This window comes from Notechis scutatus, chromosome 5 (genome assembly GCF_049901735.1).
Source record: "Notechis scutatus isolate UNSWTSFEM ecotype Mainland chromosome 5, rNotScu1.2, whole genome shotgun sequence".
In the NCBI taxonomy this organism is placed as follows: Eukaryota; Metazoa; Chordata; class Lepidosauria; order Squamata; family Elapidae; genus Notechis; species Notechis scutatus.
The window spans coordinates 69,660,077-69,683,539 of record NC_142013.1 but is presented as its reverse complement, the minus strand read 5'-3'; the positions used below and the strand labels follow the sequence as shown (position 1 = coordinate 69,683,539).

The following is a 23,463-nucleotide window of genomic DNA, read 5'->3' as shown; positions in this document are numbered from 1 at the left end:
ATTACTCCTTTGTACTCTCTCTCTCTCCCTTCTCCCCTCTATAATTAACAGTGGAGGAAGAAGGCAAGAGTCCACATGTTTTTTCCAGTCCCATACAAATGTCAAATTCTACCACATTTCCAAAGGAATAGGAACTGACAGGAATGTGTCAACTTCTCTAAAATATAGAATACCAACTGTAGACATTATAGGGCTATGTTTGTATAGTATTACTACAAAGAGAATGAAAAAATAATAGTTGATATCATATACAAAGAATAAAAAATTCTGCTGAAGTGCGTAAGAACCAAAATAAAACCATGGAAGAATATCAGTGCAATCCTTTTTATTTTATTCCAATTGAAGTCTCCTCTGTCTATTATTACTATTAGAACCCTGTTGTACAATTAAAAAATACACATATACATATTTTTCTGCTCAATTCTTTAGGAACTCTTTCAATAAAATTCCCAGACTGGCTACTGATTTATTTATGTAATATATACAAATGACCACTTTTTGCTAAGTTTTGTATATAAATATATGTTGAAATTATTCCAGATATTTAGCACTTATTAAATTATAAACATCTTTTTCTTTTTGTTCAATTTCGAACAGGAAAACAGATGACACATTCTATATTGCAAGCAGAAAAAATGTTTCAAATAGAACTCAGTTAATGCTTACACACAGAATTAAAAATCTGGACAACAAATATAGATTAAGAAATTGGCAACTAATACCTAAATAAATAAAAGGTCAACATGTTTAAAAAGTATAAGGAAACTTTCTCTGTAACTCTAATTATAAGTTACTTCTGAATAGAAATATATCTTCTAATCAAATAAACATGTTGTATTTCAGGGGTGCCAAACTGGCAACCCGCCGGCCGCATCCGTCATACATAGGCCATGCCACCCCAGCTCCGCAAAGGAAAAAGCATTGCAAAACATCACGTGAAAGCAATGTGATATGGTGAGTTTGACACCCGTGTTGTAGTTTATCAGTAACAATTCCAAAAGTCTGATTTTCATTAATTAGATAGTAAGATTTAAAACAAATCTTATATCATACTAAAAGAAAACTATCATAAAGCATCTGAATATTTGTATATACCAAAGCAGAAATATAAAAGCAGCAGCTACACAGTTCAATGCAAGTTATTAATGTTATTTATTAACTCTGAAACACAGATGTTACTGCTTTTTCTTTTAAGGCTTCAGTTTAACACATTTTATGTGTTGCTCTCACTTTAACACATTTTATGCTAAGATATAGACCAATTTAAAGCCTTTGTTGCCAAACATGTTGTTACTTATATTATGCAAATTACAATGTAGCTGTATACATACAAAAGAAAGAAGTATTTGGTTTTTTAAAAAGACATACCTCTTCTCCCATTGTAAGTAAAGCCACCTAAAAATGTTTAGAAGCAGTATGAACAGTCCTTGCACTTCCTTGTAAAATTTGAGCTCACCGAGAAACCAAGCCTAAAACTGAGTCATACATTCAGATTAATACTAGCTATGAGGAAACATTGCATTTGTTTATTTCACAGGAAACTGGAACTTGCTAAAAGGAAAGCAATTTTTAACTCCCTTGAAGACAGAGAAAATTGTCTAGAGAGAAAACTGATCAAACTCAAATTCAGAGCAAACATAGTCATTGGAAGATAAAAACTTTCTGAGAAACCCAGGAAACAAGTCAGATATATGAGGTAATAAGACAGGTGATATTTTAAAAAAGATATTCCTTTCCTAGCTATAAGAAATTATTCTGCACTATTTGTATTAAAAGTTTTAAATAAGTAAAATATATTAATCTACTAATCACACAAATAGTTACACAATTTATATAATCTACAAGTAATACTACAGTATAATAAAAAGCCAACGTTCATGATGTCAACAGCCTCACAATTACTGGGTATATAGGAAGGGAAATATGAAAACCTTAATTATTACATAGAATGCTTTTCACAGGTACACATACCAGCATAAAAATGCTCAAACCACGCAGTTGAACAGGTTCAGATTTAACTAATACTATGCCACCCACACTGAATAACCAAACCCAGTATCTTGCAAGATGAGTTTCAGTGCAAGCCACTGATGGAAAGCATTCTTTTGTAACACTATTCACTTCCAGTTTCCAAAAGTTTAACAATGAAAATGTGGCTACAAATGGTGTCAGGATGCCAGTAAATAGTGCAGTTGCCTTGAACATGGCATATTTCAATTCACCATTAGAATGAATGAGTGAATGAGCTGGAAGGGACTTTGGAGGTCTTCTAGTCCTGCCCCCTGCTCAAGCAGGAGAACCTATACTTTCAGATAAGTGACTGTCTAGATTCTTCTTAAAAACATCCAGTGATGAAGTACCCAAGATTTCTGGAGGCAAGCTGTTCCACTGGTTAATTGTTCTCAGGAAGTTTCCAACCAGGTTCCAGATTGCTTCTCTATTTGATTAGTTTCCAACCATTGTTTCTTATCCTGCCCTCTGGTGCTTTGGAGAATAATCTTCTCTGTGGCAGATCCTCAAGCACTGGAATACTGCTATCATCTCACCCTCATTCTTCTTTTCTTTAGACTAGCCAAACCCAAATCCTGTAGCTGTTCTTCATATGTTTTAGTCTCCAGGCCTTTGATCATCTTACTCTTTTCTGAACTTTTTCCAAAGTCTCAACATCTTTTTTTGTAGTGTGATTACCAAAATTGGTTGCAGTATTCCAGATGTGGTCTTTCAAGGGTTTTATAAAGTGATACTAATACTTTATGTGATCTTGATTCTATGCCTCTGTTTATACAACCCAGGATTGTATTCACTTTTTTGGCTGCTGGCTCATATTCAAGTGATCATCCACTAAGACTCCATGCTCCTCTCATAGTTACTGTTTTTGAGCTAGGTCTCGCCTAAACTGTACTTATACCTTTGAGTTTTCCTGCCTAAATGTAAAGCTTTCATTTTTTCCTCATTGAAATTCATTTTGTTGGATAGGGCCCATTATTCAAGTTTATCAAGATCTTTTTGGATCTTGAGTTTGTCTTCTGAGGTGTTGGCTATTCCTGCTAGTGTAGTGTCATCTGCAAATTTGATGAGTTCTCCATTCCCTCATCGAAGTCATTTATGAAGATATTGCAGAATACTGGGCCTAAGACAGAGCCTTGTGGTACCCCACTACTTACTTGTCTCCATGTGGATGTATTACTATTAGGGACTACTTGTTGAGTACAGTTTGTCAGCCAACTACAAATCCATCTGGTGGTGATGATGTTGTCTATTCCACATTTTTACGAAGAAGTAGGTTGTGGTCTACCTTGTCAAATGCCTTACTAAAATCTAAGTATACTATGTCCATAGCATTTTGTTGGTCTACTAATTTAGTTACTTTATCGAAGAATGAGATAAGATTAGTTTGGCATAATCTGTTTTTACCAAACCTATGCTGGCTACTAGTTATAACTTTATTTGCTTCTAGTTGTTCGCAGATCTGTTTTTTGATTATCTATCTAATTCAGATCTATCCAAAAATGTTATTAGTCAAAAGGATACCGAAATGAATCAGCTACTGTTGCAAGCTTTAGTAATATTGGAATAATGCTACATATTAACATTGTTGACTGAAATTACAGAGATACAAAGCCTGTGGTTTGATAGATTAAATTAGTCAATATTATTGATAAATTAGTCAATATTATTCCAACCACAGTGTTACTATTTGGTCATTTGGAACCCTTCTTAGTTCCTTGCTTATTATGTATATGATTGGTTTCATCACAAACTACACCTCACTTCATTATTACTAATAATAAATCTTTCAAGGTAAGGTATCTACCCACAGTTCACACACTAGTTTTTGAGGAAAAACACAACCATTCCTTCTATTCAAAAATAAATTCTTGAAAGTATACATTTCACCAATAGGACTGGCCCATCCAATCTCTGCCAGCAGTAAGAAGGATACTGTGAGCCCTTTTGGCAAAGATTTCCAGCTGACAGGGTCCAGGAGAACATTTTCTGCTGGGACTCCTACCCTTTGGAATACCTTACTTCCTGAAGTGAGATCTGCTCCCACCCTTCTGACTTTCCATAAGGGCCTGAAGATGTAGCTTTGCCAGGCCTAGGGCCTCAAAGGAGAATATCATGCTAAAGGGGATTGATAGATTAAGAAAAAATCCCACCTACCCCCTACTCATTCTGCTCCCTCCCTCCCCTTCATTTAATTATAATCTTACTTTTGATTGTAATTCTATTTTTATAGTTTTTAGAAATATTTATGTTTTACAGTTTTATAGCTTTTAATGTTGTATGCTGCCCAGAATCACCTTGAGGCAAGAGGGGTAGCAAAAAATAAAAGGGAAAGGAAAGGGAAAGGAAAGGAGTAGATTGTAGTGCTAAAATGCTGGGGATTGGAAGATGTTTTTCCAGTGCTAGGAAAAATACAAAGGTCTGAAAGTGTGTAGGTTTTGCCTCATACCATCTATTGTATAACTTCCTTTTTATGATCCTTAATTTGAGATAGAGTTGGGCATAAATACGTAAATATACACAGAAAATATATGTTTTCTCAGACATTTCACAATGAGAATTGTAAACTATTATATTTTTCATACTTAGAAGTGGAATGAATGATCATAACTGGTTAGTTTGTACCAAGTAAAGTAATAATGTAACTGAAAGGTAATATAATATTAACAATATGGGTTTGTGTTGCCCATAATTATCTGTATTAATCATATGGTGTTGCATTTGTACAAAGCAAGTAAGTATGTTTGGATGCTCAGCCAATGAAAATAAGATATGGAGATAGCATGGATCTTTAAGAATTATAATAAGCATCCAAAGTAGAATTATGGGAGGATTGGGCACTACCAGTTTTCAATTCCTTGTTGCCTTGTGATCTATTTATATTACTTTGTCTAGTTTTACCTATTATAAACCTGAAGAATTCCTATTATATTGTAGTCCTCTAGATCAGGGATCCCCAACCTTTTCGACGCCGCGACCCGGTTCCGACATCAGCTGGGCGCCGCGGCCCGGTACCGGCGTCAACTGGGCGCCGCCATCTTTTATGACGAAAAGGCGCTTCGGTGGCGTCACGGGCGCTGTTCGTCATAAAAGATGGCGGCGCCACGCTCTGGTGAGCTTTTTCGGGTAGAAATGGCTTTCTACCCGAAAAGCTCACCCAGCGCTGCGCCGCCATCTTTTTATGATGAAACAGCGCTCCGGTGAGCTTTCTACCCGGAAAAGCTCACCAGAAGCGCTTTTACCAAAAAAGATGGCGGCGCCCAGCAACCAGCGGCCCGGTAAGGGTTGTTCCGCGCCCGGTACCGGTCCGCGGACCGGCGGTTGGGGACCCTGCTCTAGATTGAGCAAGTTTGATTGCTCAATCTAATTGATATATGTTGCAGCCTAGCATATTTATAAGGCATTCACTTGCAGAAATCTGATAAATACAGTCTTCTAAATAGCCTTAAGGTGATTGCTTATATCCATGATGGTTGAACCTATGGCACATGTGCTACAGGTGGTACCTATGGCCCGTGTGCCACAGGTGGCACAATATAATTTGTGCCAGCATGCAAGCCCCAGCCAAACTTACCTCACTGCGCATGCACGTGCCTCCCAGTTGATTTTTGGCCCGTTTGAGGCCTTTTTCGGCCTGCCAGAGGCTGGAGGGAACCCTCTGCAGCCTTTGGAGGCCAAAAAACAGGCCTGTTTCATTACTTCCTGTATTTCTGGAAACACTGGAAGTGATGAAATGGGCCCATTTTTCGGCCTCCAAAGGCTGCAGAGGCTTCCCTCGAGCCTCTGGGAGGCTGAAAAAGGCCTCAAATGGGGCAAAAATCAGCTGGGAAGCGTGTACATGCCCAGTGCAGGTTAGGGGATGGCAGGGGGGATCGTGTGTGCATGCACAGAGGGTGTGTGGGGTGTTGCGTATTGCCTTCTGGGTGCTGGCACATGAGCGTGAGCAGGCGAGCACGTGAGCAATTTTTGGCACAGGAGTCCAAAAAGATTAGCCACCACTGGCTTATACTAAGAACCAGCATTTAAATATAATTTCACTTTTAATGTAAGGATAAATTTGTAAAGAATCAATTATTCTTTTTTCTATAGTAATGTGGATTATTTCATAGAAATACCCTCAAATATGCTAGATATTCAATCCCATAATTTCTAGCGAATACTTTGCAACTTTTCCTGGATAGTGTAGCTGAGCCCATATCTTGGTTATATTTATGATGTTAGTTGGTTTTAACTCAGTTCCTATATTTGTAATTATTTTTATTTATTTATTTGTACTTATTATGTTAGCTGCCCAGAATCATATGCTTTAGATTGTTGGCCATATAAATTAAAATCATACAAAGATGAATAATAAACAAATTTGTAGTCTTAAATGTGAGGGAAATTCAACTTTTGGAAAATGTTTATTTGTATGATTTTTCATTTATATCTGTGTTTATAAATGTTCCATGTTTTTTTACAACAAATCTATTATATATATTATTTATATATATATACAAAAAGAAAAGTTTAATTATTTAGTGGTTTGGAAAATCAGTTTTGCTCAAATGGATCCAAGGATTTCTTAGAAAGGTAAATTCTTGGAAGTGCTTTTCATTTTCTAAGTGTCAATGTCTTTTAAAGGCACATTTCTAGAAATTGTTATGTTATGTCATGTTATAAATGCAAAACAGTGAAAATGTCCATTTTGTTTTCAAGGGTAAATTCTAAATTAGTATGTATTGTTTTTCTTTGTTATCTCTTCCATACAGAATTTAATTTTACTCATTTCTTATTGAGATATTGAAGGAGAATATAATATGAAACAATGTTTAAATTTCAAAGCAGTAATAAGTAACCTTATAACTTACAGGATATAAATATAGCAGTTTGTTGAAAAAAGGGTTGTGAAACTATAGATAATATTGGAAATTAATTAGATAATGTCTGGGCTATCTCCTAATTTGTTGAAGCACATGAAAGAAAACAGAAGAACTAAAGACTTCTTGTTTTTCTCAATCCCCTCCCCTGGCCAATTATATAGTTTTATGTCATAGCTATGCATTTCAAACAAAGATAGAAATTTTGAACAAATTATTCTGTATTTGTAACTTGAGAATAAATTACAATATGCTGATGACATTACTCTGATAGATGAAAATGCAAATTACTTTTTAATGAAATCAAGGAGTTCAGTGCACTTCTACATGGAAATACGGCAGACTAGCACAGAGTTTTTCCAGTTAAGAAAGTGGTTTTGGTGGTTCTTTGATTAAGCTTTTGTTTACTGTTAGCTTATTTGCTTGAGTTAGTAATTCTTTGATTGGAATATTATTATAATTTTTGATTGATTAAATTATAAAACAGATTGAAAATGTCAACATCCTGGTCTAATATAACAGATATTTTCCTACAATTATTGGAAGCATTAGAAATCTGTAACTTCCATGTAATTAACCAGGGAGAAACAATATATGATGATCAACAGCTATTTGGAGCTCTGGTGAATATGGCAATATATAAAGACAGGAAGTTTGTAAAGAATTCAGTTTCAAATTATCTTTGAAGAAGCTTGCAGCATGGTCAGAAAAAAATGTGTACATTTACTAGCTCATGCAACATCTACCAGAAGTCATTTTATCAATAATTATGTCATTGTGTATATATACAAATATTTAGAGGCTTTGGTCAAAGTTAGACCTTGACAATATAAGAATGATGCTGGTGAGAAATATAAAGTTCCAGAAGGATTTGACTTGCTGGAAATAAATGTATTCATATTTCCACAGTTAGTTGTGTTAAAGTGTTATAGGCTATTGACCATAAATTTATTTCTTAAGGAGATATTTGCTAAATATGAAGTTAATTATTTGGTTTTGAGTAAGACTGCTCCATATCACCATTCTTCCTCAACAGAATGAACGGTTCCATTCATAAATACAGGCTTCTTTGGATGTTTTCTTCTCAAAGGGCATTTTATATAGTTTATAATTTTACTTTGTATAATTGCTTTTATCTTCCAAACAAATAAAAAATCCTTTTAGAATACTTACAGAACTAAGCATTCCTTGAACACTAAATGCTCAACAATGTGGTTTAATCTCATAAACAAAATTTGCACAGTAAATATATTAAATAGCAACAGCACTTAGATTTATATGCTGCTTTGTAGTGCTTAATAGCAATCTCTAAGAGGTTACCAGAGTCAGCATATTGCCTTCAACAATCTGGGTCCTCATTTTACCAATTGTCAAGGCTCCGACTAATGAACTCAAGCAAATCATATCCTGAAACTTGGCTGCTTCTCAAAGGTCTTCTTTAATGAGTACATCATATTGGCACAGCTTCAATGGAAAACCAAATCTAAACCTTTCCCATGGTTTCAGTATACCAGCAATTAAACTAGGAAATAACCCCATCCCCAAGTGTCACAGATTATGTTTGAGTTAATTGGCAGGCTCTCAGGCACTCCTTTCCCAACCTTATCTGTTGCCAGTGTACATGATCTCGGTTCTCATGAGAAAGCTCTTTGTTATGTGTAGTAATGCATTCCAACCTCTTTCCTCCCTGTGTGACAACTGAGGAACAGAGAGATGGCTGCAGCCAGGTTCTGTTCGAAGTTGACGTCAATCTCAGAAGAACTGATGGCTGAATCAACCTTGAACTGATGAGGATCCAACTCCAGCAGTGAGTTAAATTAGCCTGCAATACTGCATTTTCACCACTGCGCTACCATGGCTCTTGCCTATAAATCTAATAATCAAAAGTAATTAATTTATTAGGAAGATAACTGCATTTCTCATGTCTTAGAAAGTAGTTCTTTAAAAAAATACTGAACACCTTCCTATAACTACACCACTAGATAGATACAATCAAAACTATTGTCCAAAATAAGTTATCAGACTACATCAGTGAAATTGATAATGCCAATAACTGTACCTTTAAGAAAAGGCAAAAGACTTATACAATCTGAAAAGAATCTATAGTACCAAAATAAAACAAGCTGATTCCATTGAAACTACTTTCAGAGACAAAGCAAATCTATAAATGGTGCACATCAAGGAAAGAGTAGCCAAAGGCCAGCTCAAACAATCCATCACCATTATTTTCTATACTCAAGCCTTTCTCCAATATCCAAATGTATTTCTTCTGATGATTGTCAGGTGGAACTCAGATTTTGAAAGACATTTCTCAAGGGCATTTATAGACAACGTCTTATAGCTTCTGTGTTACAAAAAAACTATTTAACTTATTGCTCTTCTCTGGAAGGCTCTGTATGTGCCAGGAAGCAGATACTAGATTGCATTACTGCCATAGAAGTATCTCGCGAATCACAGAATATCTGCTGGAGGACAGAGGTAGAGAAGGAATGGTAAAAGATTTGGAGCTGAAAGAGAAAGGAACTGTGCAATAGTGTAGATAGATTGCAAAAAGTACTGTTTTTAAAGTAATTATAGTATTATAATAAATTCAGGGTCTGTCAGTTGCATGATATATACAACTTACATTGGAAGGTTGAATTCAAAATAAATATCCCATTTTGGATATTAATGTGAAAGTAATCTCACAGATACAGTGGTGGGAGTCCAATTTCTTTACTAACGGTCCTGTGGGCATGGCTTGGTGGGTGTGGCAGGAGAAGGATACTATAAAATCTCCAGTCAGAGGTGAAATTTGCCGGTTTTCTGAACTGCTCAAAATTTCTGCTATCGGTTCCCCAAAACTGGTCAGAACCTGCTGAATACTACCTCTGCACAGATATATAAATCCAAGTATGGTGTCTGACATAATGAGAAATTAATTCTACAGCAGATTTTGAATATTTTAAGAGTTTCTGTAATAATATTAAAACAATCTGTAGAAAGATACTGAAGAATTCTTTATTATAGAAAAGGAATAACTATGCATATGAATGAATCATTGACATATCTTTATAGGCAATTAGAAGGTTCAATAACATTTTTAAGCAGTGTTCATTTTCTTGACCTTGACAGAACATCTAATCTTGAGGCACAAACACACATCTGAACATGTGTGACTACTTTATATACCATACCTTTTCAACTGGCAGAAAATCATTATCTACTTCTATTGATCTCGGACGTAGTTTTATGGGTTTGTCCTTGAATATGTCACCAAATCCAATCCCCTTGATTTTCTTGGGTTGGATTGTTGCTGTTCCATTGGCTCCTTCTGATTTTGTGCTACTTGAGTCACCACCATCACTTTCTGAGCCTGTAGTATCCCTTAAACCTACCAGAGGGAAGAAAGAAAAAGAAGCCTACTCTTAAGATTGTTTATAACAGTACAGTCAGAAAAATTTTTAAAAAAAATCCCTCAAGCACCAGATTAATAGTACAATACTGAAATTAATTTTAAAACATCATTCCAACTGACAGCACAGCAACCAGGACCAGTTTTATTAAACTTATGGAGAACATAGAGAAACATATGGTAAGATGTAGATATACATACAAGGGGAGGTAGGACAGAAATTATTTTATTTATTTATATCCCTCAGATACTTAGCAGTGTGGAATAGCATTATTCTAAGATCTTTCACAGAATAATAGCTGGGTACAAGCTGTTTAGGATATAGTGAAACACTATTCTCAGAGTTTGCATTCCAAAAGTACGGGCAACCACAGGAGACTTCAGTTAAAATCTCAATAAATGAACAAATTCACACAGTTTTTATGAGCTAAACAAATTAACCGAAACAAGCAGAAGTGATTATCAGAATCACCTTGTTCATATGTCATACTAGCTCTAGGAAATACACAAAAAGACATCCATTTTTAAGTAACAATGCAATGAAATGGATATCTATTTGTCAGAAAATCAATGAAATGCTAAATCAGCTATGATTTAAAATATAGTTGAGCTAATCCACATTTTGGGTCTTTTATATATAAAATTTACAACAAACCAATTATATAATCAATATGGTAAATTATTTAAGAGAGAAATTATTTAAGACAGATAAGAACAGAAAGTAGAAGTTAATCAAACATGCAATCAAATGGACTGCATAATATTATCTCTACCTACATATTGAATCAAATATCTACCCAAGGAAATCTTGTTGAAAAGTACATCCACATACCTGCACAGGAATAAAATAGATTTCTGTCTGCCCATTAAACCAATATGATAATTTTAATATTCTCAGTGAAAGAGATTACTCAATTGCTATTAACACAGCAAGTAAACTTGTTTTGTCTAGAAATCACCAACCAATTTCAAAAGGATACCTTACTGTGATCACTGCATTATAGATAATTCTCTGCACAAATAAACTCAAGATTTATGTGGTCCTTTTCCGTTATAAATGTGGATTGGAAAAAATGAAGGAAGTGTTTTAATGTGGGTGCCAGTTTGAACGTCTGCTATTTCTATTGTCCAAAAGTATTTATAAAACATTAAACTTGAATATATTTTGAACCAAAATGATAGTTTCTTAAAGAACTATTTTTAAAATCAAGGAAATGATTATGCATATATTTTAAAAAAGCTGAACTAATGATTTAATCTACAATCTATGACTTCAGGTGATATTATAAATATTCAAATAGTTTCAACAATAGAATAATTAATAAAATATAGGTAAATTCCCTAATATATACATAAGCAATGTTATTCAACCATATGAAACCATTTTGAGTTTAATACATTTCAATCTCAAATTTCAAGGCCTAAAATAAAACACATATGTTATTTTTACTATAGAACATATCACTTTCAACAAAACTTGGAATGACAGCACAAGTTTTCTTTATATGTTTTTTTTAATATTATATTTTATTCCTCTTGGGAAATTTTCTGTAAGTTGGAATATACTATTCCACTTGCTCTTGTGGTCCTTAGATTAAATACAACAGAGAAAGATTTGTTCTGAATTGCAACTGCATTAGGGTTTCAGAAAGTAGAAACCTTATGCTGAAGGCAATGTTTTGTCTACTATTGTGGAAGAAAATGCAAAGTTGTTTCTCCTGGGAGAAATATGTGGGCAGCTTTTGCCACAGACAGATGCATCACTGAGATCACTGATCTTTTATAGTTCATCTTCAAGAATCATTATAAAATCTTTCAACTTTATTTTTGCTCTTTATAACTATGCCTTGACACTTTGTTGCTGTACGTAGAATTGCCAGGGTACGAAATAAAATTATCATATCCATTAATCATCCTAAATGACTTAGATGAGGGAATAGAAGGGGAACTTACCAAATTTGTGGATGATACTAAACTGGCAGAAATAGCTAACAACCTAGAAGATAGGTTCAATATCAGGGATCTTGACAAATTTGAACACTGGGCCCTATCTAACAAAATGAAATTCAACGTAGAGGAAAGTAAACTCTTACACTTAGGCAAGAAAAACCAAAAGTACACATGTAGATTGAGTGAAACCAGGCTTAATAGCAGTAGTTGTAAGAGGGATCTTGGAGTCTTAGTGGACAACTGGCTAAATATGAGCAACAGTGAGTGGCGGCAGCCAAAAAAGCCAATACAATCCTAAATTGCATTAACAGATGGGTACAATCAAGATCAAGTGAGATACTAATACCACTCTATAAAGCCTTAGTAAGACCACATCTAGAATACTGCATTCAGTTTTGGTCACCACGCTATAAAAAAGATGTTGAGATTCCAGGAAAAGTGCAGAGAAGAGCAACCAGGATGATTAGGGGACTGGAGACTAAAACATATGAAGAACAGCTGCAGGAACTGGGCATGGCTAGTCTAGTGAAGAGAAGGACCAGGGATGACATGAGAGCAATGTTCCAATATTTGAGGGGTTGTCACTGACAGAAGGGGGTCAACCTATTTTCCAAAGCACCTGAAGGCCAGACAAGGAATAATGGATGGAACCTGATCTAGGAGAGATTCAACCTAGAAACAAGGAGGATTTTCCTGACAGTGAGAACAATCAACTAATGGAACAGCTTGCCCTTGGAAGTTGTGGGAGCTTCACCACTGGAAGCTTTGAAGAAAAGACTAGACTACACGAATGTTAGAAGTTGAAAGATTATAATTATGTATATCTAAAAAAAGTATTACTATTACTAATACTGTGTGTAAAATATAAAGACTCAGACAATACTTTAACACCCATAGATGTTAAAGAAAAAACTATAAAAAAATTATAAAGAGACTGGACTTCCATCTGTCAGAAATGGTGTAGGGTCTCCTGCTTGGGTAGGGGGTTGGACTAGGTGACCTACAAGGTCCCTTCCAATTCTATTAATAATTATTAATAAGATAATAATATTACCTTAAGGCAGGGGTGGGATTCTACCAGTTCGCACTTATTCGCTAGAACCAGTTGTTAACATTCTAAACAGTTCGGAGAACCGGTTGTTAGAAGAAATTACTGGCCTAACCCTGTAAGGAAGGCGGGAAGGAAACATTCTGGTGTTTCTTACAGAAACTGCCTCTCTGTTACCCCTTATTACATTCTTGACAGGACTAGACTTCCTGTCTCTGGAACGTCTCTGGAGTTTTTCCCCCCTCCTTTGCTGGTACTTTGCTTGTGTGGAGTGACCATTCAAAGTTAGAATGGCACTGAAAAAAGAGACTTATGACCCTTTTTCACACTTACGACTGTTGCAGCATCCCCACAGTCATGAGAGGTTAGGCAAGGAGAAGTGTACCTTGATGTGAGTGATGTTGAGTTGGCCACGCCCAGCCAGTCACATGACCACCAAGCCATGCCCTTCCAGTCACATGACCAGCAAGCCACACCCAGCAACTAAGCCACGCCCATAGAACCGGTTGTTAAAAAATTTGAATCCCACCCCTGCCTTTAGGATGTTATACTAAGACATTACTTCTAACTTATGCTTTTAAACTGCAAATGGCTTGAACTTAAACTGCTATCTGACAGTGCTAATTGTTGCTTTGGAAAATTTGAGTATACAATAATTCCATTCAACTTCTCAAGCAGCCCTTTGGGTTATTGTGAGTGCATATGAAAGTATGAAGGCTCTGTTGATGATAGTTGCATGTAAATGGTAAATTGTAACATCAATAAAAATAAGGAGCAATGGAAGCAGAATGACTGCAGGAGGAAACAGTAAAAGAAGAATATATGTATACTTTCCTCAACAGAATAAATGTTAGCCAATGGTAAGAAAAAAGGATGCAAAAGAACTAACTCAAAACAATTACATGTGTATTACAGAATTCCATTTAAACGTGTGGCGTTATAATGTTGTGAATTCAATCTGAAGAAGGAGCATAACACTGAAAAGAAGAACCAAGTTTTATTATAACAATTGTTGGGTGCCTGCTTCACAAGAAAAAGGGACCCTAACACTTCTTACACTTCAAATTCTAATACTTCTATAATTGGCACCTAGAGAAGTTAAGGGAAAAGAAACCCTCTGCATTGTGTTTATGTTCTCCTTTAATAAATACTCCTATCTTTACCTGAGCTGTGCAAGAATAAACATTTTCAATATTCCCAATCATGGTTATGTGTGAACTGCTGATCAAAACAAATGAAAAATACTTTGAATGCATGTTTGGAAAGTAGAGTGACTGACTGTAAGTAGAGTCATAAAAATTAAACAATCACTAGACTTTCAAAGGACAAGTTAGGATTCAAGAAAAATAAATATTGTGAATATATTGAAAAATTATTTAGCGTTTAGTCTGCACTTGATGACTGGAAGAATGCAGAGACCAAGGTAACAAGAAATATAGGAGCAGATCAGAATTTGCTCCTCAACAAGCACTGAGACATATATATCATAACTATGAAAAATAAAATTTATTGTATTTTTCTTAATTTTGATAAAGTATGATAAACAGGCTTGGATTTTGGGATGATTATATGAACATGGGGTTAACAGTTGATGAACCTGAAAAGAGAAATATATGATGAAAATAAAGTATGCTTAAGAACAAATGGAATATTGTACTGAACAAATCGTTCAAGAATGATTCCTGGCAGTTTAACCAAAAATAATTTAAAAAATAGTAAATTACAATTAAATCAAATAACCATACAGCACGCCTCCATGTCTATGGTGACAGTTTTAACTACATATTAATGGCTCTATTAAAACATAGTTTTCACTGCCTTCTTGAACTACATCAGAGCAAATGCCAGCTAAACATCTGGAGGTGTGCTATTCCAGAAGAAAGGCTGCAACTGTTTGAGCCCAAATCAAAATCGGGGGAAATGTGTGTGACCTTAATACCCTTCCCAATACAATACAAGTTGATTTTACTTGAACATGGTAGTCTGGAAAAGCTAAGATCAAGCAATCAAAGACTGCATATGTTAAAGCTAGAATTCTGAATTGCCCCTATTAGAAGCCAGTGCAGGGATTATAAAAATATTCTTATATACTCACTCACCAGACACAGATCACTGCATTTTGTACCAACTCAATGCATAACTCTTCCAACAGAATAGGATAGGATAGGATAGGATAGGATAGAATAGGATAGGATAGGATACAATAGCTTTATTGGCCAAGTGTGATAGGACACACAAGGTATTTGTCTTGGTGTAAAAACTCTCGGTATACATAAAGAAAAGGTACATTTGTTAAGAATCAAGAATCATAACGTACAACACTTAATGATAGTCATAGGGTACAATCAACAATCAAATCATACTAGGAAACAGTCAAGTGGGAGGGGATGGGCGATAAGGAGTGGTAAGAAGATTAACAATAATAGTAGTGTACACTTTGTAAATAGTTGAACAGTGTTGAGGGAATTATTTGTTTAGCAGAGTGATGGCTTTTGGGAAAAAACTGTTCTTGGGTCTAGTTGTTCTGGTGTACAGTGCTCTACAGCATCGTTTTGAGGGAAGGAGTTGAAACAGTTTATGTCCGGGATGTGAGGGGTCTGTAAATATTTTCACAGCCCTCTTTTTGACTCGTTCAGTATACAGGTCCTCGATTGAAGGCAGGTGGGTAGTAATTGTTTTTTCTGCAGTCCTAATTATCCTCTGAAGTCTGTGTCTGTCCTGTTGGATTGCAGAACCAAACCACATAGTTATAGAGGTGCAGATGATAGACTCAGTAATTCCTCTGTAGAAATGTAGCTCCTTGGGCAGTTTGAGCTTTCTGAGTTGGTGCAGAAAGAACATTCTTTGTTGTGCTTTTTTGATGATGTTTTTGATGTTAGGTGTCCATTTTCGGTCATGTGATATAGTAGAACCTAGAAATTTGAAGGTCTCTACTGTTGATACTGTGTTGTCTAGTATTGTAAGAGGTGGTAGTATAGGAGGGTTTCTTCTAAAGTCTACCACCATTTCTACGGTTTTGAGTGTGTTCAGTTCCAGATTGTTCCGGTTACACCACGAGGCAAGTTATATAACCTCCTGTCTGTATGCGATTCATTGTTGTCTCGAATGAGACCAATCACTGTTGTGTCATCAGCAAACTTCAGTATTTTAACAGATGGATCGTTTGAGATGCAGTCATTGGTATATAGGGAGAAGAGAAGTGGAGATAGCACACAGCCTTGGGGGTCCCCTGTGCTGATTGTACAGGTATTGGATGTGATTCCGTCTAGCTTCACCTACTGCTTCCTGTCTATTAGGAAACTCATGATCCACTTACAAGTGTGTTCAGGTACTGCTAGTTGGTTTAATTTAAGAAGAGTGTCTGGAATGATGGTATTGAATACTGAACTGAAGTCTACAAAGAGGACCCTCGCGTAGGTATTTGGAGATTCAAGGTGTTGTAGGATATAATGCAGAGCCATGTTAACAGCATCATCTGTCAATCTATTTCCTTGGTATGCAAACTGCATGGGTTCTAACAGTGGATCTGTGATGGTTTTCAGGCCTTTCAAAGATTTTCATAACTACATATGTTAGAGCAACTGGTCTGTAGTCATCCAAATCTCCCTATGTAAAATGCTGCAACAATCCAGTATCAAGGTAACAAAGAAATGAGTTGCCATTGCTAAGGAATTCTGCCTCTTCTTGAGCATAGACTTTAAAAAGAGGACGAAGAAGTTCCAAAGGCACAATAAATATAATCCAGGTTTGACTATGAGAATTGGATATCTAAATTTTAACTAGATTATAGCCCTTGATTAACCACTAAAGTAATTTAATTGGAACTCCATTTTAGAATAGGCATATGGTCATTCCAGTAGAAGCAATACTTCGTTAACCAGAAAATAGTTTCTGAATTGGAAGGCAGTTATGTTATAAAAATATTTGTTGCCAGGAAAAAGGGTTTATTCAGTGCATTACCTGATTTCTGCTTAGTTAGATGAGCAACTAGAAATATTTTTTCAGTGAAAGAAATTGATGTCTTTTACACTTATAATGTCAAAAGAAAAAGAAAAAATGAAGGATGTATAAGAAACACCATCCATGCTGTTTTCAGTCTGATCAAATCTGAGAACTTATGATAATGGTCTATTTGTCATTTATGTAAGGGTAGATTTTTTTCAATTTTGTAGAAGATAAATCATTGTTAATTGATGTTTAACAATTGATGTTAAAATGATATGGCTCTAAATTAAACACGTAGCTTTATGTGCATGCTAATAATTGTGTTCTATTTTTCTTATCTAAAATGATTTTAACTAGCTAGGAGATTTGTAAATTACTTAACTGGGATAATTTTACAATCTTAAATTATTATTATTTGAATTTCAAAAAAGTTACATTGTCTTCTTGCACTAGTCATTTTTATGATACATTTGGATTAATAAATTAGACTTCTAAAACATAGGTCTTTACCATTTATGCTGCGGTGATAAAATTACACTTCTCATATAACATAGTGTATACTAGAAACAATGTCTACGTTTATAGCTATTGCACTATACAGGTAGTCTTCAACTTACAATTCATTTAGTGACCTTTTGAACTTATAACAGCACTGAAAAATGTGACTTATGACCATTTTTCACACTTACAACTGTTGCAGCATTCCAATAGTCATGTGATTAAAATTCAGACACTTGACAACTTGGTTCATATTTATGACGGCTGCAGTGCCCTGGTATCACGCAATCACCTTTTGTGACCTTCTGACAGGCAAAGTCATTGGGGAAGTCAAATTCACATAACAACTGTGGTACTAACTTAACAACTGCAGTGATTCTTTTAACAAATACACCAAGAAAGGTTGTAACATGGGGCAAAATTCACTTAACAAACATCTCACTTAGGAACAGAAATTTTAGGCTCAATTTTGATTGTAAGTCAAAGACTACCTCTATTTCAAGCAAATATTAAAACAAACATTAACTTTTCTGATTATTAAATTCTTTACTGAGTTTGAACATGTCTTTTAAATGTTATGATTTGTGCAAATTAATGGAGCTACGTACTCTGGTAAAATGCTGATGCAAAATAAGTAACAGATGGCATAAAGCAGTCAACCTCTTCACATATGTTTAAAATGCCATCATTTTCCAGTCAGAAAGCTCAAAGACACAGCTGTGATCTGGTACCTCTAGATAATACTGTGTTGAAACCACATATAAGGAAAAAATCACTATTATTAAAAGTTACTTAATTCTATAATGCTTTGTAACTGAAAACTGAAGGGTGGAATGGACTTACAATTTAATGACAGAAGGGCAGAAATCTCAAATCTCCCGACCCCAATAGGTTACAACTTGGAATGTTACGATATACAGAATCTCTTTATAAATCAAATTAATTATAACATTAAATCTTTTTTCAACTGCACCATCAGAACAACTTCCCAACTTTCATCTATTATAATAATCATGTCTATTATTATTTCAGAATATATAGTTTTATTGTTCAAATGTTTTCTTTTTTTGCCCAGCATATTAACTTTCTTTAACTCTGGAATCCTTCTGCTTCAGCATATTTCACAGAGTAAACAGTAAATTTAACATTGCCTTTTATCACGGGATAACATGTTAATTATTCAGTGCCCTCTAACACTGAACACTCATTCTAATAATGAATCTATGTGTGTGGATTGCAGCCAGCTTTTACCATTGTGGTACAATTGTTCACATATGATCCCAGCCTTCCACTTTACTTGCTGTTCACTATAATGTAACACAATTGAATTTATGCATATACAAGTTTTTTAAAAAAACCAGATAAAAGGTTTTTCATTATTAGTCTCAAACTATTTCTTATAATTTGGAATTTATCTTTTTCCTCCCGGCATTTTTTCTTTTGCCAAAGGCTTGAATGATAATTCAACATTTAGACAGGTGGCAGGGATATAATTTGAGTCTTAAACATCAAGCTGATTCATTGGATCAGGGTTTTCCCTCTCTGGAATATATCTGACACTTGCACACTATCTCAGCTTCCTTATTTTTTTTCTTTAAAAAATGTTTATCATGTTTAAACTGTCCAATCCTCTTTTAAATCTCAGCAGAATTCACCATACTACATGGCCTTTTATCCAGTTCAAAAGTAATTCTAAACCATATTTCCCCTTCCCCATATTCAGCTGAGTTTCTATTCCTAGAGTCCATGGCTTGTGATTGCAAACTATAGTTTGCTAAATGAGACAAATAATTCAGATTGGTTTATTCAGCAGTTAATTAAATTAAGTTTGCTTTAAAGTTCATTCCCAATTCACTAATAATAATAAAAACTTTTAATTTATTTAACATAGGTGCTTGCTGTTTTATAACTATTTCAGTTTATTTTTATTTCGAAGTGCTTGAAAAAAAATCCTATTTTTAAAGACAGTACATAGAACCTTTTAAAAAAATATATGAATAGAATGTTCCAATCTAATTCTGCTGGTTTTCTCCTGTTGTTTCCTGATAAATGAAGGTATGAAAAAGTATCGCATCCCCCTCTTCTCCACTTCAGATCAAAGCCAGTCTTTCTCCTATTCTGCTCCACAGATGCTTGATATAAATGCCAAGATATAACACTGGAGTGGGGTGGGGGAGTGGTTGTATTTTCATGGAGCAACTAAAATATTTAAATGGTCAACAACATTTTGAATAATGATAAAGCTAGGAAAGTAACTATATGTAATTTTCTTTAAAAAATGTTTCCTGAAAACTCTAGTAAATAAATCTGGGCAATATTTTAATTATTCACATCATGCTTTTTAATTAATACCTGAGAAAATGATAATTATTATCTCATGAATATAAGAATGGAGAGCGCTTTGACTGTTGCTTGGCAGCAATAGATTAACAGATTAACAGAGTTGGAAGGGACATTGTAGGTCAGCCAGTCCAGCGGTTGCCAACCGATGGGCCATGGCCCACTGGTGGGCTGTGAGAAAATTTTGGTGGGCCGCAGAGAAATCTCACCCCCAGAGCACCCCCACAAAGCAATTAATCCAGGCTGAGCAGAAACACAAGGCTGTGGCACCCACATGGTCCGCGGGAACCCTCCCCACCCACTCACTCTTTACCCGGTAAACTTGCCTGCTAAATTGCTATTTTTCCTTTTTCCGACCATCATCTGTTCTGCTGTGCCAGGAGATTTAGATTAGCTAGGAGGCAGGAAATGATTGGATTTATTGCTTTCTAGCTAGTCTTTAGATCTTCAGCCCAGCACGGCCAAACCTCCCTTAGGACTGAAGGTTTGCTTGCAAGCAAATTCAGTGCAGACTCACGGCAAGCAAATTTGAGAGACTGAGCTAGCCGATGGCAGATAGATAGATCACTGAATGATTCTGTGAGCAACTCAATCTGCCTGTTTTGCCTGATTTTGGGTAAAAGTTGCTCTTTTTTATAAAAAATTCAATATTTACATGCATGGTGTGTTGTGAGTTAATTTTATGAGTTTGCTTGCAAGCAAATTTTATGTGACAGACTGAGCTAGCCAATGGCAGATAGATAGATCTCTGAATGAATCTATGATTCTGTGAGCAACTCAATCTGCCTGCTTTGCCTGATTTTGGATAAAAATTGTTCTTTTTTATAAAAAAATTCAATATTTATATAAATATTTATAATATACAAGCCATGCCCAGCCAGCCACATGACCACCAAGCCACACCCACAAATTAGGCCAAAATATTTATAATATACAAGCCATGCCCAGCCAGTCACATGACCACCAAGCCCACAAATTAGGCCATGCCCACAGAACCAGTTAGTGATCCCTGAGGTCCAAAAGGTTGGCGACCCTGATCTAGTCCAACTCCCCCCCCCGCCCAAGCAGACCCTACCTACACCATTTCTGACAGATGGCAGTCCAGTCTCTTCTTGAAAGCTTCCAGTGATGAAGCTCACACGGTTTCTGAAGGCAAGCTGAAAACCACACCATCTACCTTCTTCCTTAGGAATTGCCTGTCTGTCCAGGGGATTGAAGAGACCCTAGTGCTAAGTTACAAACGTATTTAGCAATACTTTTAATGTAGGAAAGGTATTAATAAGATAAAGGCCTTATCATACCTTGTTACTTTGGTTGAACTAGGTTACTATGACTACTGAAAATGCATGCATGTTGTTTTTAAGATTGGTTCATAGTAATGTACGCTGTTCAATGTTGTATAAAAGGTAGTTCATTTGCAGCCGGTGTGTGCTCAATTTTGGACCTTTCCACCTATCTGGAGTCATGATTGGCCCCTTACACCTGGTAAATGGTCCCAAGCTTTTTGGGACAACACAAAACTACTACATATAGAAATAAATTTTGGTTTATCTACCCTTCCAGATAATATGCATATTATTACTGTAAATGCCTCGATTAGCAATTCTTGTTCAAGATTTCATGAAAAGCTTTCCCCAAAATCCTTTAATTCTTAGGCAACTAAACTACTGTATATATTCTGAGTTCCAAACACATGTTCTACTAAGAATTGTAGGACCTAAAATTCCTACAATCTTTCCAAGATGCATGTTTTCAGATCAAAATATCTAGCTGAGCACTATATTTTTGGGGTTATTCCCAATATTGCAAATTGTTTTGCCCACATACATAGATTAAATTTATTTTCAAAACACAGATGCTGTGGACTGCAAACAAACTGACCATCTCACAGACAACTATGCAAGTGGCCAATTAGTGCACAATGGGTGGACGTTCTTTCATTGGCAGATGAAAACAGACACATTCAAAGAGCAGCCTTAACTTAGCATTCTCTCTTTTTTCTGTTAATTAACTCACTGTTATAGCGTCTGCAGCTCTCAATCTTTGTCGGTCCCACTTTATACAGAATTGACCCTTCAAAGGCAGACTTTCCTGACAGCAGAATAAAAGGAGAGCAGAACAAAAAGAAAGGATAGGAAAATTGAAGTAATAGCAAAAGTAAAGAGAGGAATAATGTTTAATCTTGCTGCATTAAAGTTTCATTAGTAAAAGAACAAGCTTATAAGTAATTATAATTTCTGTGTTTGCATTTCTGAAAGAAAAAAGTCAAAACTTTGTTCAGATGATGCCATTCGTCAAAGTAAACCCTGTTGGGATGCTTTTATTTCCCTTTTACTCACAACACACAACAATTCTGAGTGTCTATCAACAAATTAAGTATAACCAACTTTTCCCCACCTCCCAAGTCTGGTTTCAGAGGATTGGGAAGCTTCTCCAGAGAGATGTTATTGCTAAAAAAAATAAAGAAAAGAAGTTTCATTGTATATGAGAGTTTTCATGACGCTTAACTCTATCCCCACTCCTCTTTTTATAAAAGATGTAATGTATTAGAATAAAAAGTATTTTATCCTAATACATTTGCCACTAAAGGTAGTCCTCGACTTACAACAGTTTATTTAATGGCTGTTCAAAGTTACAATGGCACTGAAAAAAGTGACTTTCACTCTTTTTTCACACTTATGATCATTGAAACATGGTCATGGGATCAAACTTCAGGTGTTTGGCAACTGCTTCATATTTAACACATCGGCAGTGTCCCATGGTTATCTGATTGCCTTTTGCAACCTCAAGCAAAGTCAGTGGGGAAGCCAAATTCATATAAAAACCATGTTACTAATTTAATACCTGGAGTGATTCACTTAACAACTGTTGCAAGAGTGGTTGTAAAATGGTGCAAAACTCATTTAACAAATGTTTTACTTAACAACAGAAATTTTGGGCTCAATTGTGGTTGTAAGTCAAGGACTACTTGTAATCTTTAGTTCTATAAGCACAGCAGAATATATTTTATACCAAATTAAGCTCCGTAGCATATATTTATGAATTCATCAATACGTATGGCTCAGTAAATTTCTCTATTCAAAAAGCAATGTAAAAATAGAATTACTGATAATATCTTCATTATGTCAATTTTTTAAAAATAGATATAAAAGTTACTGAAAAGTTTAAATTCAGGTTTTGTGAGATTCTGCATAAAAGGCTTGCAATGATTGAAAAAACTGCTTTAATTTAATCTAGAATCCTAATACTATTCAGAATGCCATCTTTTCAAATACAACATAGTGTAGTACAAATGATAAAAATAGTTTAAGTCAAGTCTCTTATTAACTTTTAAGCTACACAAAGGATAACTAGGGGGGGGGGGGGGGGGGGGGGGGGGGGGGGGGGGGGGGGGGGGGGGGGGGGGGGGGGGGGGGGGGTGG

At 35.5% G+C, this 23,463-nt stretch overlaps 1 protein-coding gene across 5 annotated transcripts in view; it reads right to left on the bottom strand.

Moving 5' to 3' along the window:
• The window catches only part of SH3KBP1 (SH3 domain containing kinase binding protein 1), a 154,615-nt gene that overhangs the window by 54,647 nt on the left and 76,505 nt on the right, over positions 1-23,463 (bottom strand). For 2 of the 5 annotated variants that reach the window (XM_026674927.2, XM_026674929.2), the window contains exons 6-7: positions 22,058-22,132; positions 10,043-10,239 (exon numbers count right to left, since the gene is read on the bottom strand). In XM_026674927.2, coding sequence (XP_026530712.1) covers positions 10,043-10,239; positions 22,058-22,132 — 272 coding nt within the window. Of the gene's footprint in view, positions 1-1,368; positions 1,466-10,042; positions 10,240-22,057; positions 22,133-23,463 lie in introns of those variants that run through there. The other 3 variants (XM_026674928.2, XM_087966949.1, XM_026674933.2) reach the window with 2 other exon arrangements.